Source organism: Saimiri boliviensis, chromosome 1 (genome assembly GCF_048565385.1).
Source record: "Saimiri boliviensis isolate mSaiBol1 chromosome 1, mSaiBol1.pri, whole genome shotgun sequence".
Taxonomy (NCBI): domain Eukaryota; kingdom Metazoa; phylum Chordata; class Mammalia; order Primates; family Cebidae; genus Saimiri; species Saimiri boliviensis.
Window position 1 is genome coordinate 113,328,809 of NC_133449.1, and position 18,169 is coordinate 113,346,977.

Consider the following 18,169-nt stretch of genomic DNA (forward strand, 5'->3'; position numbering starts at 1 on the left):
ATTCATCTTAAATTGATTTTTTCTATGATAAAAGGAAGTGGTCCAGTTTGAATCTTCTGCATATGGCTAGCCAGCATAGTTTAAAAAGTTGGGTAGTGTGTTGCCTCTAGCTGTATTCTTTTTGTTTAAGATATCTTTGGCTATTCGGACTGTGTTTCGGATTTACATAAGTTTTAAAATACTTTCTTTTCTCATTCTGTGACAAATGACTTCGTAGTTTGATATAATAGTATTGAATCTGTAAATTTCTTTGGACAGTGAGGCCATTTTGACATTATTTCTTCCCATTCACGAGCATAGAATGTTTTTCCATTAGTTTGTATCATCTCTGGTCTCTTTCTCTTTCGTTTGTTCTTTCTTTCCTTCCTTCCTTCCTTCCTTCATTCAACTTTCCTTCCTTCCTCCCTCTCTCTTTCTTTCTTCCTTCTTTCCTTTCTTTTTTCTCTTTCTTTTCTTCTTTCTTTTCTTTCTTCTTTCCTTCTTTCTTTTCTTTCTTCTTTCCTTCCTTCTTTTCTGTTTCTTTCTTTCTGATGGAGTTTCACTCTTTTTCCCCAGGCTGGATGGAGTGCAATGGCATGATCTCAACTCACTGCAACGTTCACCTCCCAGGTTCAAGTGATTCTCCTGCCTCAGCCTCTCGAGTGGCTGGGATTACAGGTATGCACCACCACACCTGGCTAACTTTGTATTTTTAGTAGACATGGCGTTTCTCCAGGTTGGCCAGGCTGGTCTCGAACTCCTGACCTCAGGTGATCTGCCTGCCTCGGCCTCCCAGAGTGCTGGGATTACAGACAAGAGCTACGGTGCCCAGCCATCATCTCCGATTTCTTACGGCAGTGTTTTTTGATTCTCACTGTAGAGATCTTTCACCTCCATGGTTAGTTGTATTCCTAGGTATTTCGTTCTTCTTGTGGCTGTTACGAATGGGGGTGCAGAATGGATTTCCCTCTCAGCTTGGACATTGTTGATGTATAGAAATGCCACTGAGGAATACCATTTAAGAATTGCCACCTAGTTTTTGACAGTGGTTGAACTAATTTACACTCCCACCTGCAGGATATACACGTTCCTTCTTCTCCATAACCTTGGAGAGAAAAAATGCCACTTTTTGTACAATGCTTTTGTATCCTGAGACTTGATAATCAACTGAAGTTATGTATCTTTCTAGGAGCCTTTGGGCAGGGACTGAAGGGATTTCTAGGTATGGAATCATATTGTTACATTGTTTGTGAAAAGAGATATTTCACTTCCTCTCTCCTGGTTGGATGGCTTTTCTTTCTTTCTCTTGCCTGCTTGCTCTGGCCAGGACTTCTGGTACTGTGTTGAATAGGATGACAGTTGACATCCTATTCTTATTCTGGTTCTCTGGGGAATGGTTCCAGCTTTTGCCCATTCACTATGATGGTGGCTGTGTGTTTGTTATAGATGGCTCTTACTATTTGGTGCTATGTTTCTTCAATGCCTAGTGTTTTGAGGATTTTTAACATGGTAGATTCTGAATTTTATGGAAAGCCTTTCTGCATCCTTTGACATGACCATGTGGATTTTGGTTTCAGTTCTCTTTATGTGGAGAATCACATTTATTGATTTGCATATGCTGAACCAGCCTTGCAGAAATAAAGCTTCCTTGATCATGGTAGATTAACTTTTTGATGTGTTGCTGGATTTCGTTTCTCAGTATATTGTCGAGGTTTCTCTTTTCTTTTTTTGAGACAGAGTCTCAGTCTTGTCGTTAGACTGGAGTGCAGTGGCACAATCTCTGCTCACTGCAACCTCCCCCTCCCAGGGTCAAGTAATTCTCCTGCCTCAGCCTCCCAAGTAGCTGGGACTACAGGTGTGCACCACCACACCCAGCTAATTTTCTGGTGTTTTAGTAGAGATGGGGTTTCACCATGTTGGCCAGGGTGGTCTTGATCTTCTGACCTCGTGATCCACCTGCGTTGGCCTCCCAAAGTCCTGGGATGACAGCTGTGAGCCAACCCGTCTGGTCTTTGTTGAGATTTTGTCATCTATGTTCATTAGGATAATGGCCTGAGATCTTTCTTCATTGTATCTTTGCCAGGTTTCGGTATCAGGATCATGCTGGCCTTGTAGAAGGAGTTAGGGAAGAGTTTCTTCTCACTTTTTGAACAGTTCCAGCAGAAATGGTATCAACTTTTTTTTATACATCTGGTAAAATTCAGATGTGAACCCATTTAGCTCTGGGATTTTTTTGGTTCATAAACTGTTACTGCCTTGATTTAAGAGCTCATTATTGGTCTTTTTTGGGATTCAATCTCTTTTTCATTGTGTCTTGGTAGGGTGCATATGTCCTAGGAATTTATCAAATTTTTCTCCATTTTATGTGCATACAGGTGTTCATAATATACTCTGATGTTGTTTGTATTTCTTTGGGGTTAGTGGCGATATCCCTTTTGTTGTTTTTAATTGTATTCATTTGGATCTTCTCTCTTTTCTTTATTAGGCTAGCTAGTAGTCTATTTTATTAATTTTTTCAAAAACAAGCTCTTGGATTCCTTGATATTTTGAATGGTTTGTAACATCTCAATTTCAAAGGGAGACTGGACAGTTAAGGCAATCATAATCAAAAAGAACAAAAGTGGGGGCATCACATTACCCGACTTCAGATTATACTACAGTAACCAAAACAGCATGGTACTGGTACAGAAACAGACACACAGGCCAATAGAAAAGAATTCAGAGCCCAGAAATCAGGCTGCATACCTACAAACATCTGATCTTTGACAAAACTGATGAAACAAGCAATGGAGAAATGATTTTCTATTCAATAAAGAGTGCTGGGATAAGTGGCTAGCCATATGCAGAAGATTCAAAGTGGACCCCTTCCTTACAGCATTTACAAAAATTAACTCAAGATGGAATAAAGATTTAAATGTAAAACTCAAAACTATTAAACTCCTGGAATACAATGTAGGCAATACCATTCTGAACATAGGCATAGACAAAGATTTTATGATGAAGATACCAAAAGGAAAAATTGACAAATGGGATCTAATTAAACTAAAAGCCTCGGTACAGCAAAAGAAACTATTAACAGAATAAACAGACAGCCTACAGAATGAGAGAAAATTTTTTGCAAACCACAGCTGACAAAAGTCTAATGTTCAGCATCTATAAGAAACTTAAAACAAATTTATAAGAAAAAACAAACATTATAAAGTTAAAAGAGGTCATGAACAGACACCTTTCTTTTCTTTTTTTTTTTTTTTTTTTTGAGACGGAGTTTAGCTCTTGTTACCCAGGCTGGAGTGCAATGGCGCGATCTCGGCTCACCGCAACCTCCGCCTCCTGCGTTCAGGCAATTCTCCTGCCTCAGCCTCCTGAGTAGCTGGGATTACAGGCATGTGCCACCATACCCAGGTAATTTTTTTTGTATTTTTAGTAGAGACGGAGTTTCACCATGTTGACCCGGATGGTCTCGATCTCACGACCTCGTGATCCACCCGCCTCGGCCTCCCAAAGTGCTGGGATTACAGGCTTGAGCCACCGCGCCCGGCCACTTTTCAAGAGAAGACATACTTGTGGCCAACAAGCATAGGAGAAAAAGCCCAATATCAGTGACCATTAGAGAAATGCAAATCAAAATCACAATGAGATGCTATCTCACACCAGTTAGAATGCCTATTACTAAAAAGTCAAAAAATAACAGATGCTGCAATATTTTAGAGAAAAAGGAATACCTATGTCCTGTTGGTGGAAGGATAAATTAGTTCAACCATTGATGAAAACTGTGTGACAATTTCTCACAGACCTAAAAGCAGAACTACCATTCGACTTAGGAATCGCATCGCTGGGTATATACCCCAAGGAATATAAATCATTCTGTGGTAAAGACACATGCACGTGTATATTCATTACAGCACTATTCACAATAGGAAAAGTGAAATCAATCTAAATGCCTCTCAATGGTAGACTGAATAAAGAATATTTGGTATGTATATATTATGGAATAGTATGCAGTTAGGAAAAAGAATAATACTATGTCCTTTGCAGAAACCTAGATGGAGCTGAAGGTCTTTATCCTTAGCAAACTAACACAGAAACAGAAAACCAAACAGCACATGTTCTCAATTATAAGTGGGAGCTAAATGATGTGAAGACATATAGAAGAAAAACACACTCTAGTCCTTACTGGAGGGTAGAGACTGGAAGGAGGGAGAGGATCGGGAAAAATACCTACTAGCTACTAGGCTAGAAACTGTAGAAAATTAAGGTTGAGCTCCAAAACTGTTTTCCATGGTGTCGAGATGTAACTTTCCCATGTCATACTACGTGCTGTTTCCCATGTTTTCATACGGTGATGGATGGGGGTGTTGCAAGCATTGGGAAAAGAAAACTGAGATGTTTTAATGTTTCTGTGTTTCAGCAGTTGAATGTTTTTATTATTTATCTGTGTTGTTCTTTGTGTGCTTATTTGGTTAGTATTTCATATCACGTAGTGCTCTGTCTTCTCCCCAAAAGATGTGTATTTAACTTAGGAAAGAAATGTAAAGTGTGGTAAATACGATGGGTCATGAAGGTGCAGTGACACTGACTCCATCCTACCTTCAGGGATAAGCCAACCCTGAATGTGAAAAGAGACGCTATCCTTATAGCATAGTACCACACAGGGCCAGAGCTTCCCAGAACCAGCTGGGGATTCTTACCTAGACCCAATGTTGTTTATTGTTAAATCTTGTGGCTTGAGACATCTTCTAATTGAATTCGATATTTTAGTCTAGGTTACTATCTTTGACATACATCATTGAATAAAATGCAGGATATGTATTTTAATTTTTTTCATTTACCACTTCAAGTTATTCTACCAAGCTCATGAAATATTTCGCTAATTGTCATAAAAGTGAGGTTATGGCACGGGCGTTCTAAGATTTAACACATTGTTTCTAGGGGAGGTTGAAATACAGTAAACTGAATCTTAAATATTATAGAACTTTTAAAGAATTTGGCTTAGTTGGAGAAGGCTGTGGTATATTTAAGGATGTTATGTATTCTACATTACTCCTTAGGAAACAGATTTTCAGACCTGGTGTGCTGGCTCACGCCCATAATCCCAACACTTTGGGAGGCTGAGGTAGGAGGATTGCTTGAGGCCAGGAGTTTGAGACCAGCTCAGGCAACAGGGCGAGACCTGGGTTCTATGAAAAAATAATCAAATAGGGAACATGCTTTTGAGATACTAGAAACGTTTGATTCTGTTACATACCACACTAAGGCTAATTGAAGATAAAAAAAACTGATTCTGCAGATAACACAGACAAGTCAGAACACATTGATTTCTGATGTGACAGTCAGTGTTCGATGAAACTGTTTATAGAAAGTAAAGCCAAAGTGCCTTATTTTACGGAGATACCTTTTAATAACCCAACTGTTAGACGAATAAAGCTTTTTTAAAAACTCAAAGCAAATGTTACTAATCATTTGGAGTCTGGACGTCCCAGTTCACAGGGTTACTTCTAACATGTAGAGCACATGCAGCCTTCTGATCAATCGAGAGTGAGGGGACTGCCCCTGCCAGAGTTCAATTCAGCCCCAGGACCCCATGGCAGCCCAAGGTCTTGGTTCATGCTGTGGAAACAATACGGAATTTATTCACTCAGTAAACATTCACTAGGGTTACAGTCATTTTAATATAATTCATCGTAAGGTGATGATCTCTAGGAACGTCATCACAGTGGAGCAACCTGAAAGCTCCCAGCAGCCAGCATGAATGAAAGGTAGGGGCGGGGCTGCCAACAGGGTGGGGCCTGGTGAGCCACGTGCCTGGGCTCCCACATCACAATGTGGGTAGGGCGCCTCGTGGAGGAGACTGTGCCTGATTGGTTCCTGGGCACCAGGTTGGTAGGGCAACCTCCTTCAGTTGGTAGAAAACACTGGAAGGAGGAACTCCCTCTGCGCTGTCTTCTCCGAAATCTCCGCTCTCAGGCTTGTTGTATCTAGACCCATTTTAAATCAAGCAGGTTCCCTTCAGACCAGTCATCTCAGGGGAGGCAGCTGAGGCGGGGAGTGAGCTGTCAGTGGGGTGCGGCCCCCTAGCCAGGGGCTGGCCCTGCCAGCGTGCCTGTGTTTCAAAGAGGTGAAGTGCTGAACTGTGCGGACCGGGAGGCAAGGGAAGGTCCAAGTTGCTGGAGCGCACCCAAGGTGCCCCATGGGGAACACGCTGAGTTGTTGTTTGTGCCCCAGAGGCAGACGCAGGCGAGGTATGCGTAGGTGGCCTAAGGATCTGTCCTTCAGCTCTGACATCAATGGGGCGGTGGCAAGCAAAGGTCCAGGCCAACACAGAAGGAACAAGTCCAACACCGGTGCCAGACCCATTTGGTGCCCGTGCTGGCTGTGTGGGGCGGTGTCCGGCAGCTATGACCTCGACGAGGCAGTGTCGAGAACAAGTGCAGACCAAGGCAGAGAGGAGCAGAGGCCGAGCAGAGAGATCACGGAACTCCCCAATGCCAGACCCATGCAGAGCCAGCACAGGATGCACTGGGCAGAACCGATCTGCAGCCATAACATCAATGAGAGGGAGGTGGCGAAAGCGCCAGACCGTACTGCTGTGGAGCCTGCCCTGCGGGATTTGGGAGCCGGCGACGGCCATGACCTGCAGCACATCAGCGACCAGGAGATGCCCAAAGGTAAGGCAATGAATGATGCTGTTTACCCTCAGGCACGCCTCTGGCTGACACTCATACCAGTTCTCATTCCTACCCCCAACCCCCCGAGGCATCCACGGCCTCGGGCTCCTCCTTCCTGGCCCTAGCCAGCTTTCCCAGGCCCATGCACCAGGCAGGAGGACTGGCCCTGCCTCGTGCCTGCCCCCACCCTTCATGCTTTTTCCCTGCTGCGTCTGGTGGTTTCTTTCTTCCTCCCTACCCCAATGCCCAGTTGTGGCCCCTTTCTCAGCCCCAGGCTGGATGAAAGCTAAGTTTTCCAAATAGAAAACGCATGCTACAGATTTCATTGCTGTAGAGGAAGTGTCTTACAGCTCTTCTGTTTACTTTGGTTGGTCTCTTAATTTATTTAAACGTTAGAATAATTAAGTTTCATGATGAATGTGACTTTGTAGCTGAAAGATATCGTTCTCTCAGAATATTAAAAAAAATGGTGAAAGAATGAACAAAGATAGTATATGAATGAATTCTGCCTTTATACACAAAGCATGAAAGGACTTTTGAAAGTCCTTGTTTGGTGGCGTAAAGTAAGCCTCTGAGTGCTTTCACACACCAGGTAGAAGATGGGTAGTGTTTGATGACAGCCCAAAATAGACTCTTCATTTCATTTTTGAGGATTTATTACACATTTACAAGTATGTCTCATTTGACCCTGTCTCCACAAAAAAATGGTGAAAAAATAGCCGGGTATGGTGGCTTACACCCACAGTCCCAGCTGCAAGAGAATCTCTGGAGCCCGGGAGTTTGAGCCTTCAGGGAGTTATGCTGGCTCCATCTCACCATTGCACCACTCCAGCCTGGGCAACAGAGTGAGACTTTGTCTGTTTAAAAAATTGTTTTTGCCCAAGACAGCTCTTTGTTTTAAGACATTTGAAATACTGAGCTGGTGTCTGACCACAGGAATTGACCACAGCATCTCTTCCTGCTTGAGACTTTCCCTGAAATGTGCTGGTAATAGCAGCCTAGAGGAAGGTGGTTATATTTGATAAGTAGAGGGAGGAGGGCATATATGTGATTCATCTGAACGTTGCATCCGTTTATTTAGGTGCAAGGTTGAAAAAGAAGTTCCAGCCCCAGCCCGGTTTTACTCCACATGCATGCAGAGATTCTGTGATTTTTGTATTCTCCAGTGGAATTGGGACATTGGTGCCTTTATTTTCTTGACATTTATTACTAAAAGCTTTTCTCAAGACTGTAAAAGTGATTAAAATGGCTATGTCGCTTTAAAAAGAATCTTTTGTACTCACCTCACTTATGACAGTGTTTCCTCTTCTTCCTCTACAGGTCTTGCTTCTGTCCGTCCAAGGGCAAGCACACTCTTCCTGAGAAAGTATCAAATGAGTGGTAAGACAATATTATTTCTGCTTTCAAGGAAAACCTAAACATTTTCTGTCTTGTATATAACAGAGAGTATTTAGAGAAACTCAGATATTAGTTAAAAATGTTCAACTTTTCATAGATTTACTTATTTTCACATGTGATATAATTTCCTTTAGTTGTCACTGTTTTTGGAAACATACAGACTTTGTGTTTACACATTTGGTGACATTTTCACCAACACAATTAATTGGCCACATGATTTAGTGTAGTAGTCACGGATTTATGCCTTTTTCTTCATACGTCTTTGACATTTTTCCCTTGCTCTAAAGAGTATGTTTTAATAATGACTGATAGGATTTAGGCCACAGCTTGGATTTCACTGCAGCAAATCAAAAGAATCCATTGTTCTAGATTGGATCTGTGATGTTGGCCTCCTTTTTCACAGTGCTCTAACCACAGTCACATCCAAGTGGATGCTACAACTTTTTCATTGCAATGTAATAGAAACGTAACATGCCCTGTGCTGTTTTCCATATTAGCCTTAGTGTGTGAAACTAGTGTAAAGTTTCCATATCCTGCCTGTTTTAGGATGAGAATTAGAACTGTAGGATTTTTCTGTACTGTTGCTTATGTTTCATAATGTTCTGTTATCTTACTCTATTTTCAAAAAGCCATACCCCGTGTTTTTCAGTTAATTTTAACGACAAGAATACAAGAACTGTGGGTTCTAGAATAACATCAGAACTAATGCAGCACAAGAAAAAGGGGTCGTTCACGTACATTTTCATAGTTTGCGAGGACTTTGTCTGACTTGAGCTAGTAATTTCTGGTTAGGATTCTTAAATTTCTCAGTTTCTTCCAAGAGCCATGGGCTTCTCACACATAGAATGTACGGAAGTAGAAGAAAACCAATCCCCTGCCCCTGTCACTTCAGTGGTTAGAAATGTGTGTCAATGAGACCAGTTCAACTTCAAAGGAGGAGGTATTGTAGGGAAGAAAGTGTGGCCCAAGTCCCTCTTTGGAGCTTTTATTCTTTGGACATTGGTAGAACAAAATGATTGTGTGTGCTGAGGATACCCTGTTCAGTTAGGTTGGCATACTCATTTTGACATTTAAGTTTAAGGTAGGCTACCTTTCAGTTGAGTAAAGACCCATTTATTTTATCAGTAATGTATGACTAGATGACCGAGAGGTCATTCGGGATACTGCCAGATATTCCTGCGCATCTCACGATTGACTCCTGGCCAGAAACTGGTTCTTAGAGCTGTCAGCTATTAGATCCTGATAATGAAAGTAAGCTATGTGTAAATGTAGAATGAGAAAACAAAACACTGCTGCATAGGGGTTCAGAAATACAATAGGTAAACGTTTTTATTAGCTAAATTTCTCATCTGTCCCAGATATTGGCATTTTTATGAAGGAATACTTGAGATGCGATCATTTATAAAGAAAAGAGGCTTCATGGGCTCACGGTTCTACAGGCTGTACAGGAGGTGTGGTGCTAGCATGTGCTTCTGGCAAGGGCCTCAAGAATCTAATGATCTTGGTGGAAGGTGAAGTCATCATTCACATGGTGAGAGAAGGAGCAAGAGAGAGTGGGAGGTGCTGCAGTCTTTTAAATCAGCAGATCAGGCCAGGTGCAGTGGCTCACACTTGCAATCCCAGCACTTTGGGATGCTAAGATGGGCAGATCACTTGAGCCTGGAGTTTGAGACCACCTTGGGCCAACAGAGTGAGACCCTGTGTCTATGAAACATTTAAAAATTAGCCAGATGTGGTGGTGCATGCCTGCACCCCCAGCTACTCTGGAGGGGAAGGTGGGTGGATGACTTGAGCCCAGGAGGTCAAGGCTGCGGTCAACCATAATCACGCCACTGTACTCCAGCCTGAGCATCAGAGTGAGACCCCGTCTCAGAACAACAACAGTAACAACAACAAAACCCCAAAAAGATCCTCCATGAACTCAAAGCAGGACCTCACTAATCACCAAGGGGATGGCACTAACGCATTCATGAGGGATCTGCCCCCGTGATCCAAAGACTTCCCCACCTCAAACCCTGGGGATTACATTTCAACGTGCGATGTTGAAATGTAATCACAGACATTCCCTAATTTATTTTGCCTTTCCTTATCTACACGGGGATTCTTTCATTTGAACGTAATAGAATATGTGTTAGGTCAAGAAGTAAAACTGTGTTTTCAGATTTTACACTCAGAGATTCATCATGCCAGATTATTTAAATGTTAAATTTTGTTTAAATTAAAATTTTTTAATTGATTTTTTATATAGCGATAATCAGATGTATCTTGTTTTATATAGGGATGATGAGATAACTAGCAACTACTTTTATTCTATGGTATTTTATTATACCAAAATTGATTAGTTATATTTTTACTTTTAGTGCAAGAAAAGAGGAGAAGCTTTCGCATATATTCTGTGAGTAAACTTTCGAAAAGTTAAGAAATTAATTGTTTAAATTAAAAGTCGATCTGTCATGATTCCTTAGAAATGTAACAGGGACCCAGTGCTGTTAGCATGATCCTTTTTAGGTGAATTTTCTAACTCTTTTCTATTTTCCTAAATGTCAGATTTATGCAGGAAAGTCTTTAACTTACTGTGCCCATTTTTAAGGCTGTCTGATTTTTAAGTTAAATTTAAATTGGTTGTGATATTGCCTGGGCGGTGCAAGCATGGCTGCTGGTTTTCTGGAAGCAGGGTTGGGAAGCAAGGTTGAGTTTCCCTTTGTGTGTGCCATTTTCTCCCATTTCCCAGGTTTCATCCCTGGTGGGTCTGAGCTCAGAAACCTTCAGGTGTAATATATCCAGGGAATACACATCCACATTCCTTCTAAGATGGGAGGATAGGTGGACCTGCGGTTCTAACCACAGACTTACTATTGACCTTGCTGGCTCTGTTGTGTTTCACCCTACCTTCCCAGGTACCATGTGCTATGATTTCGGAGACTGTGTTGGGTTCTTCAAAATACACGGCATTGCTTGTTTCTGTTCAGGTCACTCCCTGTGGGCACCAGGGTTGTGCTTTTATGTCAGTTACCACTCCTCTATCTGCTTGCCACCTTGCAACATTGACTCAGAATCATCTGCTGTCAATCCTGTCTCCTGGTTCTGTGTATAATGTTTATTTTATGACTAACTCTCATGAGATTTCACAAGGAAGAGAAAATAAATTTGTGGTCAATCCATCATATTTAACCCACATTTAGAACCTATATGTAAGTGTAAATCTAAGTTTAATGGAACATAATTATGACCTTAATTCAGACAATTTTCTAGTTATACCTATTATAAGCATATTACACTTTTCCACTCAGGGCTTGTGTAATAACTCTATTCAAACTCCGTACCTGCCATGTGGTCCCATTGCTGTGCAACATAGATGGAGCCGATTTTGTTAGCACACAAAGTGTTGGAAATTTTCAAGTGAGCTAAAAGTCATTAATTATTTTAAAAACATCTAAAACATGTCATAAAAAGTGGGGAGAAAACCGTGATCTCCAGGGCCGGGTGTGGTGGCTCATGTCTGTAATCCGAGCACTTTGGGAGGCTGAGGCAGGTGGATCTCTTGAGGCCCGGAGTTCAAGACCACACTGGCCAACATTGTGAAACCTCATCTCTACTAAAAATACAAAAACTAGCCAGGCATGGTAGCACATGCCTGTAGTCTCAGCTACACGGGAGGCTGAGCCAGGAGACTTGCTTGAACTTGGAGGTGGAGGTCACAGTGAGTGATAGGACATTTTAATTAAAAAAAACGGGGACAGATTTCACCTGAGGCTGTACCAGTTAGTCTGTGTTTTGGTGCGTTATTCCTGTTATTTTTATTCTCATGTATGGAATTTTCCTCAGAATTGACTTTTCTTATTTTAAAGTATTATGCTGCACTACCTCAACAGTAGTGACATTAAGGGATACCTTCTTTCCCTTTGAATGAAAGTATCTGAATCAGTCCATTTTTATTTTTTATGCCATATTTGTTTTTCAGACAACAAAAGTATACACATATAATCACATAACACTGTTAATGTAATCTATAACAGAATAGCTTAAGAAACATAAGAGTTCTGCTGGAGTTAAAACATTTCTATCTTAAAGGGTAATTTGGTCCTTCAAATAGTAATGTTGTTCAAAAACATCTTGGATTTTGGTTAAGAAAGAAGTGAATTTGCAGTACAAAGCATCTAAAGCAGCAAAATGCTGTTGGACTCTATGGATATTTCGGATTGTTGGCTACTAGCAATGTTTAAATGCAGCTTAGGTTTATAAACAACCACGAGATCTTCTCTGTACCCTGCCTTTTTTTTCATACTGACTGATTAGTAGTAGATCCAACCCTGTTGTGTCTTTAATGAGTTTGCGAGAGACCCTAATGGAAGAGTGTGATAATATGATGCAAACAAGCATATTAAGAGGAGGAAAGAAAACTCATCTGAGTTATTTTTTTTTCCAGTTAAAATAATCAGTATTTTGTGGTTTTAAATAAAGCTGTTGATCTTTTCAACTATTTGGTGATTGGCATTTAGCTACTGGGATTATTTTTAGCCAAGAGCACTTTCTCTCTCTCTCTTTCTCTCTCTCTCTCTCTCTCTCTGTCTCTGTCTCTCTGTCTCTCTCTCTCTCGCTCTCTCTCGCTCTCTCTCTCTCTCTCTCTCTCTCTCTCTCTCACTTCCCTTTTGTAAATTTGAGATGGAGTCCTCATCTGTCACACAGGATGGAGTGCAATGGCACAGTCTCAGCTGACTCCAACCTCCGCCTTCAGGAATCAAGCAATTCTCTGCCTTAGCCTCCTCAACAGCTGGGATTACAGCCACCCAGCACCACACCTGCCTAATTTTTGTATTTTTAGTAGAGATGGGGTTTCATCATCTTGTCCAGCCTGGTCTTGAACTTCTGACCATGTGATCCACTCACCTCAGCCTATGAAAGTGTTGGGATTACAGGAGTAAACCACCTCACCTGCCCAGCAGGAACATTTACTTAATATAATGGAGGCAGTTTCCGTATTGACTATCGCACTCTCAACAAAGAATAGATATTTTGAAAGTGTTTTAGAGATAGTTGATTTTCTACAGGGTTCAAAAGGTTCACTGTCATATCTCTGATAGCACTGTGGATGAATTTTCACTCATTTGTATCTGTAGGAAGATTTACTTTCCAAACTGTAACTGACTTGAATATTGGTCAAGCTCTTATTGAACTCCTTAATTTCTCCCACATTCTGTGCTAAGCAGCTGCAGGTAGGAGAGAAGGGGTTCTCCCTCTCCTGGAGAGGCTCACTTTCTCATGAGGGGGATGCCCTGCAGGCAATTGTAGCATGTAACACACAGTGAATTACACTGATGTGTACGCAAAAACAGAAGTGTTTTGTGGTGTGGCTGCAGGCAAAGGGATCCCAGAAGGTGGATGAGGTCAAGCTTGCTGGGACAAGGGGGAAAGGAATAAATATTCCAGACAGAGAGCAGCACGAGTGAGGCAGGAATGTGCCATAATGTGCATCAAATAACTTAAAGAATGAAATCAATTAACTTTTGAAACGAATGCAGAGTATTCTCAGAAGTTCTCATTTGAGTAGTGTCATAGCAGTCTTATGTAAACATGAAGTGAAAGTTACATTCCAAAAGTCGTTTTCATCATCTGATTTTTGGATGTGAGAGAGTCTTAAAAGCAGTACTTTTTCCATCCTCCCACAAGGAAACAGGCCCAGGGAGACCTATGGCCCCTCACTTGTTTGGTGACTGAGCAGCTCTGGCACGCACACTCTCTGGCTCTAACACACTGGTTCCATCGCACTCTCTCTTGAATGCACACATTAAGGATTAGTAAGGGAGTAAATGTAGTATTAGGTCTTCATTTACTGCAATCAAATGCTCTTGTGTCAATATTATTTAATGTATGATATTTTGTTGCAGTTAATGAATAAAAGAAATAGAAAATCTCAGTGCTTTTTCCTGCATCAGAAAAAGAACATGAAATTCCATTATAAATGTTTCCCATTATTTATAAAGGGAATTTATAATAGTGGCTTGCCAGGTTTGATGATCAGTGTCATATCAAGGGCAGCATTTTATAACCCATTTTTCAAACATCATCTGTGACGAGAGCCTCCAATGAGTTTCCCATAGAGCTGCACATGATACCACACTCGGACAGGTCACGGGGTATAAAAAATACCTTAATGCCTTATTGTTTGACATTGTGACAAAGGGAAAAAACCCAAACTTTGGTAAGTTTATCCTACTGTGATGTCTTTCTCTATCTTCCTTCTTCTTCAGATACCTCCATGGCATCTTGATAGAAAATACAGCTCGTGTTCCACCATACTCCTGGATAACAGCACAGTCAGCAAGCCTGATCTCAGCCAAATATTAGGATGGTGAGTACAACGAGGTTGCCAAGGGCTGAGTGACAGACCCCCGTATGCTAAAAGCATGCGGGCCATCCGCTGTTAGTTCAGCCATTTGGTTGCCCTTTTCAGCAGGCAGTTGAAGAAGCTGATGTCAATGATATATGGATTTTTCAGGACCTAAGGATGAATTTTTTTAATCTTAGACACTGTGTGGTAAAAGGGAAAGCCAGTTAGCAAATAAGCCATCCCAGAATAATCACAGCTCTTTATCTGATGCATTTCTGTTATGACAGTATTGAACCTAATGGGCAGGAGAGGTGCTTTTTATTGGATGTTTCTAGGAAAAATTAGTAGTTCTTTATGGGCCATAGGCCTAGCACGATGGGCACTACTTTGGGAACTACTCTTGGAAGAAGGAACAGCTTGTCCTCCAGTGGCACCATAGTGTATCTGCATTTAAATTTTCCCATCATGCACCAGCACATCATAGGCCACAATCAGAGATGCCCTTTCACAACACCCTTGACAGATGGCTTCAAGTTGTTTTAAAAAGCCAGCTCCAACGGAGATGTCCAAAAAATATTATTAACATGTCCTTCCATTATGAGTGTTGATATTCAGAAAACAGTTTGACAAGTGGTACCTCAGAATGTTAATGTCCTTATCCCTAACTTCACTTTCCAGTCTATAAACACGACTAAGTTACAAGCTTAAGTTTGTCTCTAATGTACTAGTTTTAAGCTAATTTGTTAGTAACTTCTACTTTAATCAAAAATGGCCATTAATACTCCTAATAATGTGACTTTCCTCTCTCATGTATAACAATAATTGAGATCCAATTCTGTTTCAGCAAGAACTGGACTTCACCTGTGTCTAAAGCCCTGAGCTTTGATCTGTATGGTGGCATCACTTAATGTTTGTATTCAGTCCTAAGTAAAAAGCCACTCTTTCTTGGCTAGAGTCCCTGACTTCTTCTGATTTCAAAAGATTCTAATGTCTCAGTATGCAATTCAAAAGTAGTTTTTAAGCTTGCCCTTGTTCAAACAAGTGAAAGTCCTACTTTTTCTTTCAGTGTGGTCTAAATTTTACAAGATTTTTTTAAAAATTGAAATATATATACAAAATAATATATATTTTTGGAGAAGGGGTTTTGCCGTGTTCGCCAGGCTGGATTCAACCTCCTGGGCTCAAGCAATACACCCAAGTCAGCCTCCCAAAATGCTGTGATTATAGGCATAAGCTTCCGTGCCTGGACTAGAAGTCTATTTTTGAAGCATAGTAAGTTTTAATTTACTCTCCAGTTTTAGAAGGGATTATTTGGTATATTTGCTTTTGATGAAAGAAAGGTTTACTGAGCAAGTTAATATAGAAAATTGGCTTTTAGGAAAGATTTTGAAAAACGTATTTCATGGTTAGTAGAGCATTGTTCTCAATGGAAGAAGTGAGCCATATTAGAATCACTTATACTGTTTCTTCAAAACATATGTCTGCAAACACATGCATCTTCCCAGCTCCACCTTCCCTCCGGCTCTGGACACTCACAAGCCTTTTAGGAAAATGAGGAAGTATGTGAGACATCATTATATGGATAAAAGCATCCCAGATGATTCTGATCTTCACCCTAATTCAGTCATTCCCAACTTTGCTGCACATTGGAATGACCTGGGGAACTTTACCGACAACCCTGATGCCTAAAGCATGCCCAGCACCAATTAAATCAGAATGTCTCCAGCTGACATTGAGGTCCTGTTTAAAGCTCCCCCGGTGATCCAGTGTGCAGCAAATGTGGAGGCTACTGCTTCCTTTGTGTGAAAAAGTGATGGTTCTAACATAAAAATTACAGGTTTTCCCTGTCATTTGCTCTTCTTTCTACCCATAAAGCCTTTCATCTGTGCGAGTCTTTTCTATCTATGTGTGCATATGCTTCAATTTATACCACACCGTAGTGTTTTCTGAACACCTGCAGTTCACAGGAGCACTGTTCAGGGACCTTGGGTGAATCCGTCTTAAGCCTTGGTTCTCTTAACTGTAAAATGGGCGGTGCATGGAGTGTCACGTGAGGTTTGGTGGTCCTTGTCAGCATGTAACTTCAAATTCTGTGATCTTATAATTTGGAGATGACACTGTTGGAAGCACTATAGAAATATCTCTCTTAGATGCTAATAATGTTGTAAGGCCTACTTTTTACAACTCCAATTTGCCTTCTCAAATTATTCTCAGCCTCATTTTAAATGTTGAGGGTGAATGGAAGGACAGACCTTATCAAAGAAAAGCCCCTGTTTCCTGACACACAACATCTGTGGATGTCTTTGTAACACAGTAACATACATCCAAAGAGTTGTATTTGTTCATTCATACTTTCTTTAAACTAATGTAAAGTACCTGTCATTAATATTGTATGATGTGGTGTTACGCTGTGTGTTTAGTACTGCTTATTTTAGGAGAGCTACAAGTGTCATCGATTTTTGGATGCGTTATGCTGTTTACTAATAAATTTTCTACTAATCATGCATAGGCGATTTTAAATTACTTTGTTTGGTATAAAGCACATTCATTCTGTGCTTTTAGGGAAATAATGACAAATGGGTGAGTACTAAATCAGCTGAAATGCAGGGCCTAGCAACTTAAAAAGCAAAACACTACTGTCTGGCCTAAATGTAAGCATATGAACACATAGATATAAGTAACTTGCACAGAATGAAAGGTTCTATGGGCAGAAGAGCAAATGACAGGGAGAATATGTCATCATTTATACCTAAGAACCATCTGCAGACGCAAGTCTTCTATCAGCCTTTTGCGTAGTATTTTGGTTCTCCTGTTTTTGCTGTAGAGCCAGAGGACTAAAACAAAAGAAAAGTGCTCACATGATATTGTTTTGAATACACGATTCCAGGGCCACTGAGAGGGTTCCCTCCCCCGCCTTTGGAAATATATCTTCAGACCTAACAAATGATAAAATCAGTTCTTACAACTTTTGTTTTTCTCCACAGTGTGACCATGGCAATATGTTACAACATAAAGCACAGGTGAGCTCTTTGAAACCTGTCTTCTTATTCCAGCTCATCACTTTGTGTCATATGCAACACGCTGTCAGGTCCTAACTCTAGACATTATAAGCTGTAGAGTGCTTATTTTACAGTGCTACAGTAAATCGTTTGTGGGTTTTTTGGTTCGTAAAAATCTTTTAAATTATTAAGGGTTCCAAAGTGTATTTGTTTATGTCTTTGTTTGCAATTCATTTGGAAAGAAGCAGTAAAAAGATGCCCTAGCCTCATGCAAATATACAGTAGGAAAGAGGCGTATTTATAAAGCTATCAGGTTACTGTGGGTATTCTTTAACCCCACCAAAACTCCAGAAGTGCTAACTGATTAAAATAGCTATAAGAGGATTGTACATATCAATGAATTCGTTCACTAATAGTCACTGAGCTTTCTTGTACAATAAATGGATCTGTCCCCTTACTGGCTGTTACAATATTATGCATTGGCTACTTGGTTTACTTAGAGTGTCAAAAACTCACTTTCATTAGTATCACCACCATTATAAAAATGTCTTCAAATATGGAGATGCCTTCAAGCTCACAGTAGTACGTATGAGTTTTCAAAGTTGAGATTTTCAGCTTGAAAGTTTTAGCTTTATTATAGAGAAATACTTGTTATTTTCCTTGAAATGACAGACTCACTTGACTTAATTTTATGGATAACAGTCAGTTATACTTTCAGATACAAATGGTGTACTGTGAAAAATTGGCTTGTTCAGCTCACAATTTAATCACAAGTGCTTTTCTTTAACATGACCATACTT

General features: G+C 40.6%; 2 protein-coding genes across 2 annotated transcripts in view; one reads left to right on the top strand and one right to left on the bottom strand.

The window, feature by feature from the left end:
• Window positions 1–18,169, bottom strand: part of LOC141581415 (uncharacterized) — a 578,148-nt gene that overhangs the window by 290,785 nt on the left and 269,194 nt on the right. The window contains exon 9 of the mRNA XM_074386828.1: window positions 7,928–8,002. Coding sequence (XP_074242929.1) covers window positions 7,928–8,002 — 75 coding nt within the window. The remainder of the gene's footprint in view (window positions 1–7,927; window positions 8,003–18,169) is intronic.
• On the top strand, window positions 324–6,876 carry LOC141581850 (uncharacterized). The gene is made up of 2 exons (XM_074388710.1): window positions 324–657; window positions 3,239–6,876. Exon 2 carries the CDS (start codon window positions 6,167–6,169, stop codon window positions 6,767–6,769), a length of 603 nt encoding a protein of 200 aa, XP_074244811.1. The 5' UTR covers window positions 324–657; window positions 3,239–6,166; the 3' UTR covers window positions 6,770–6,876.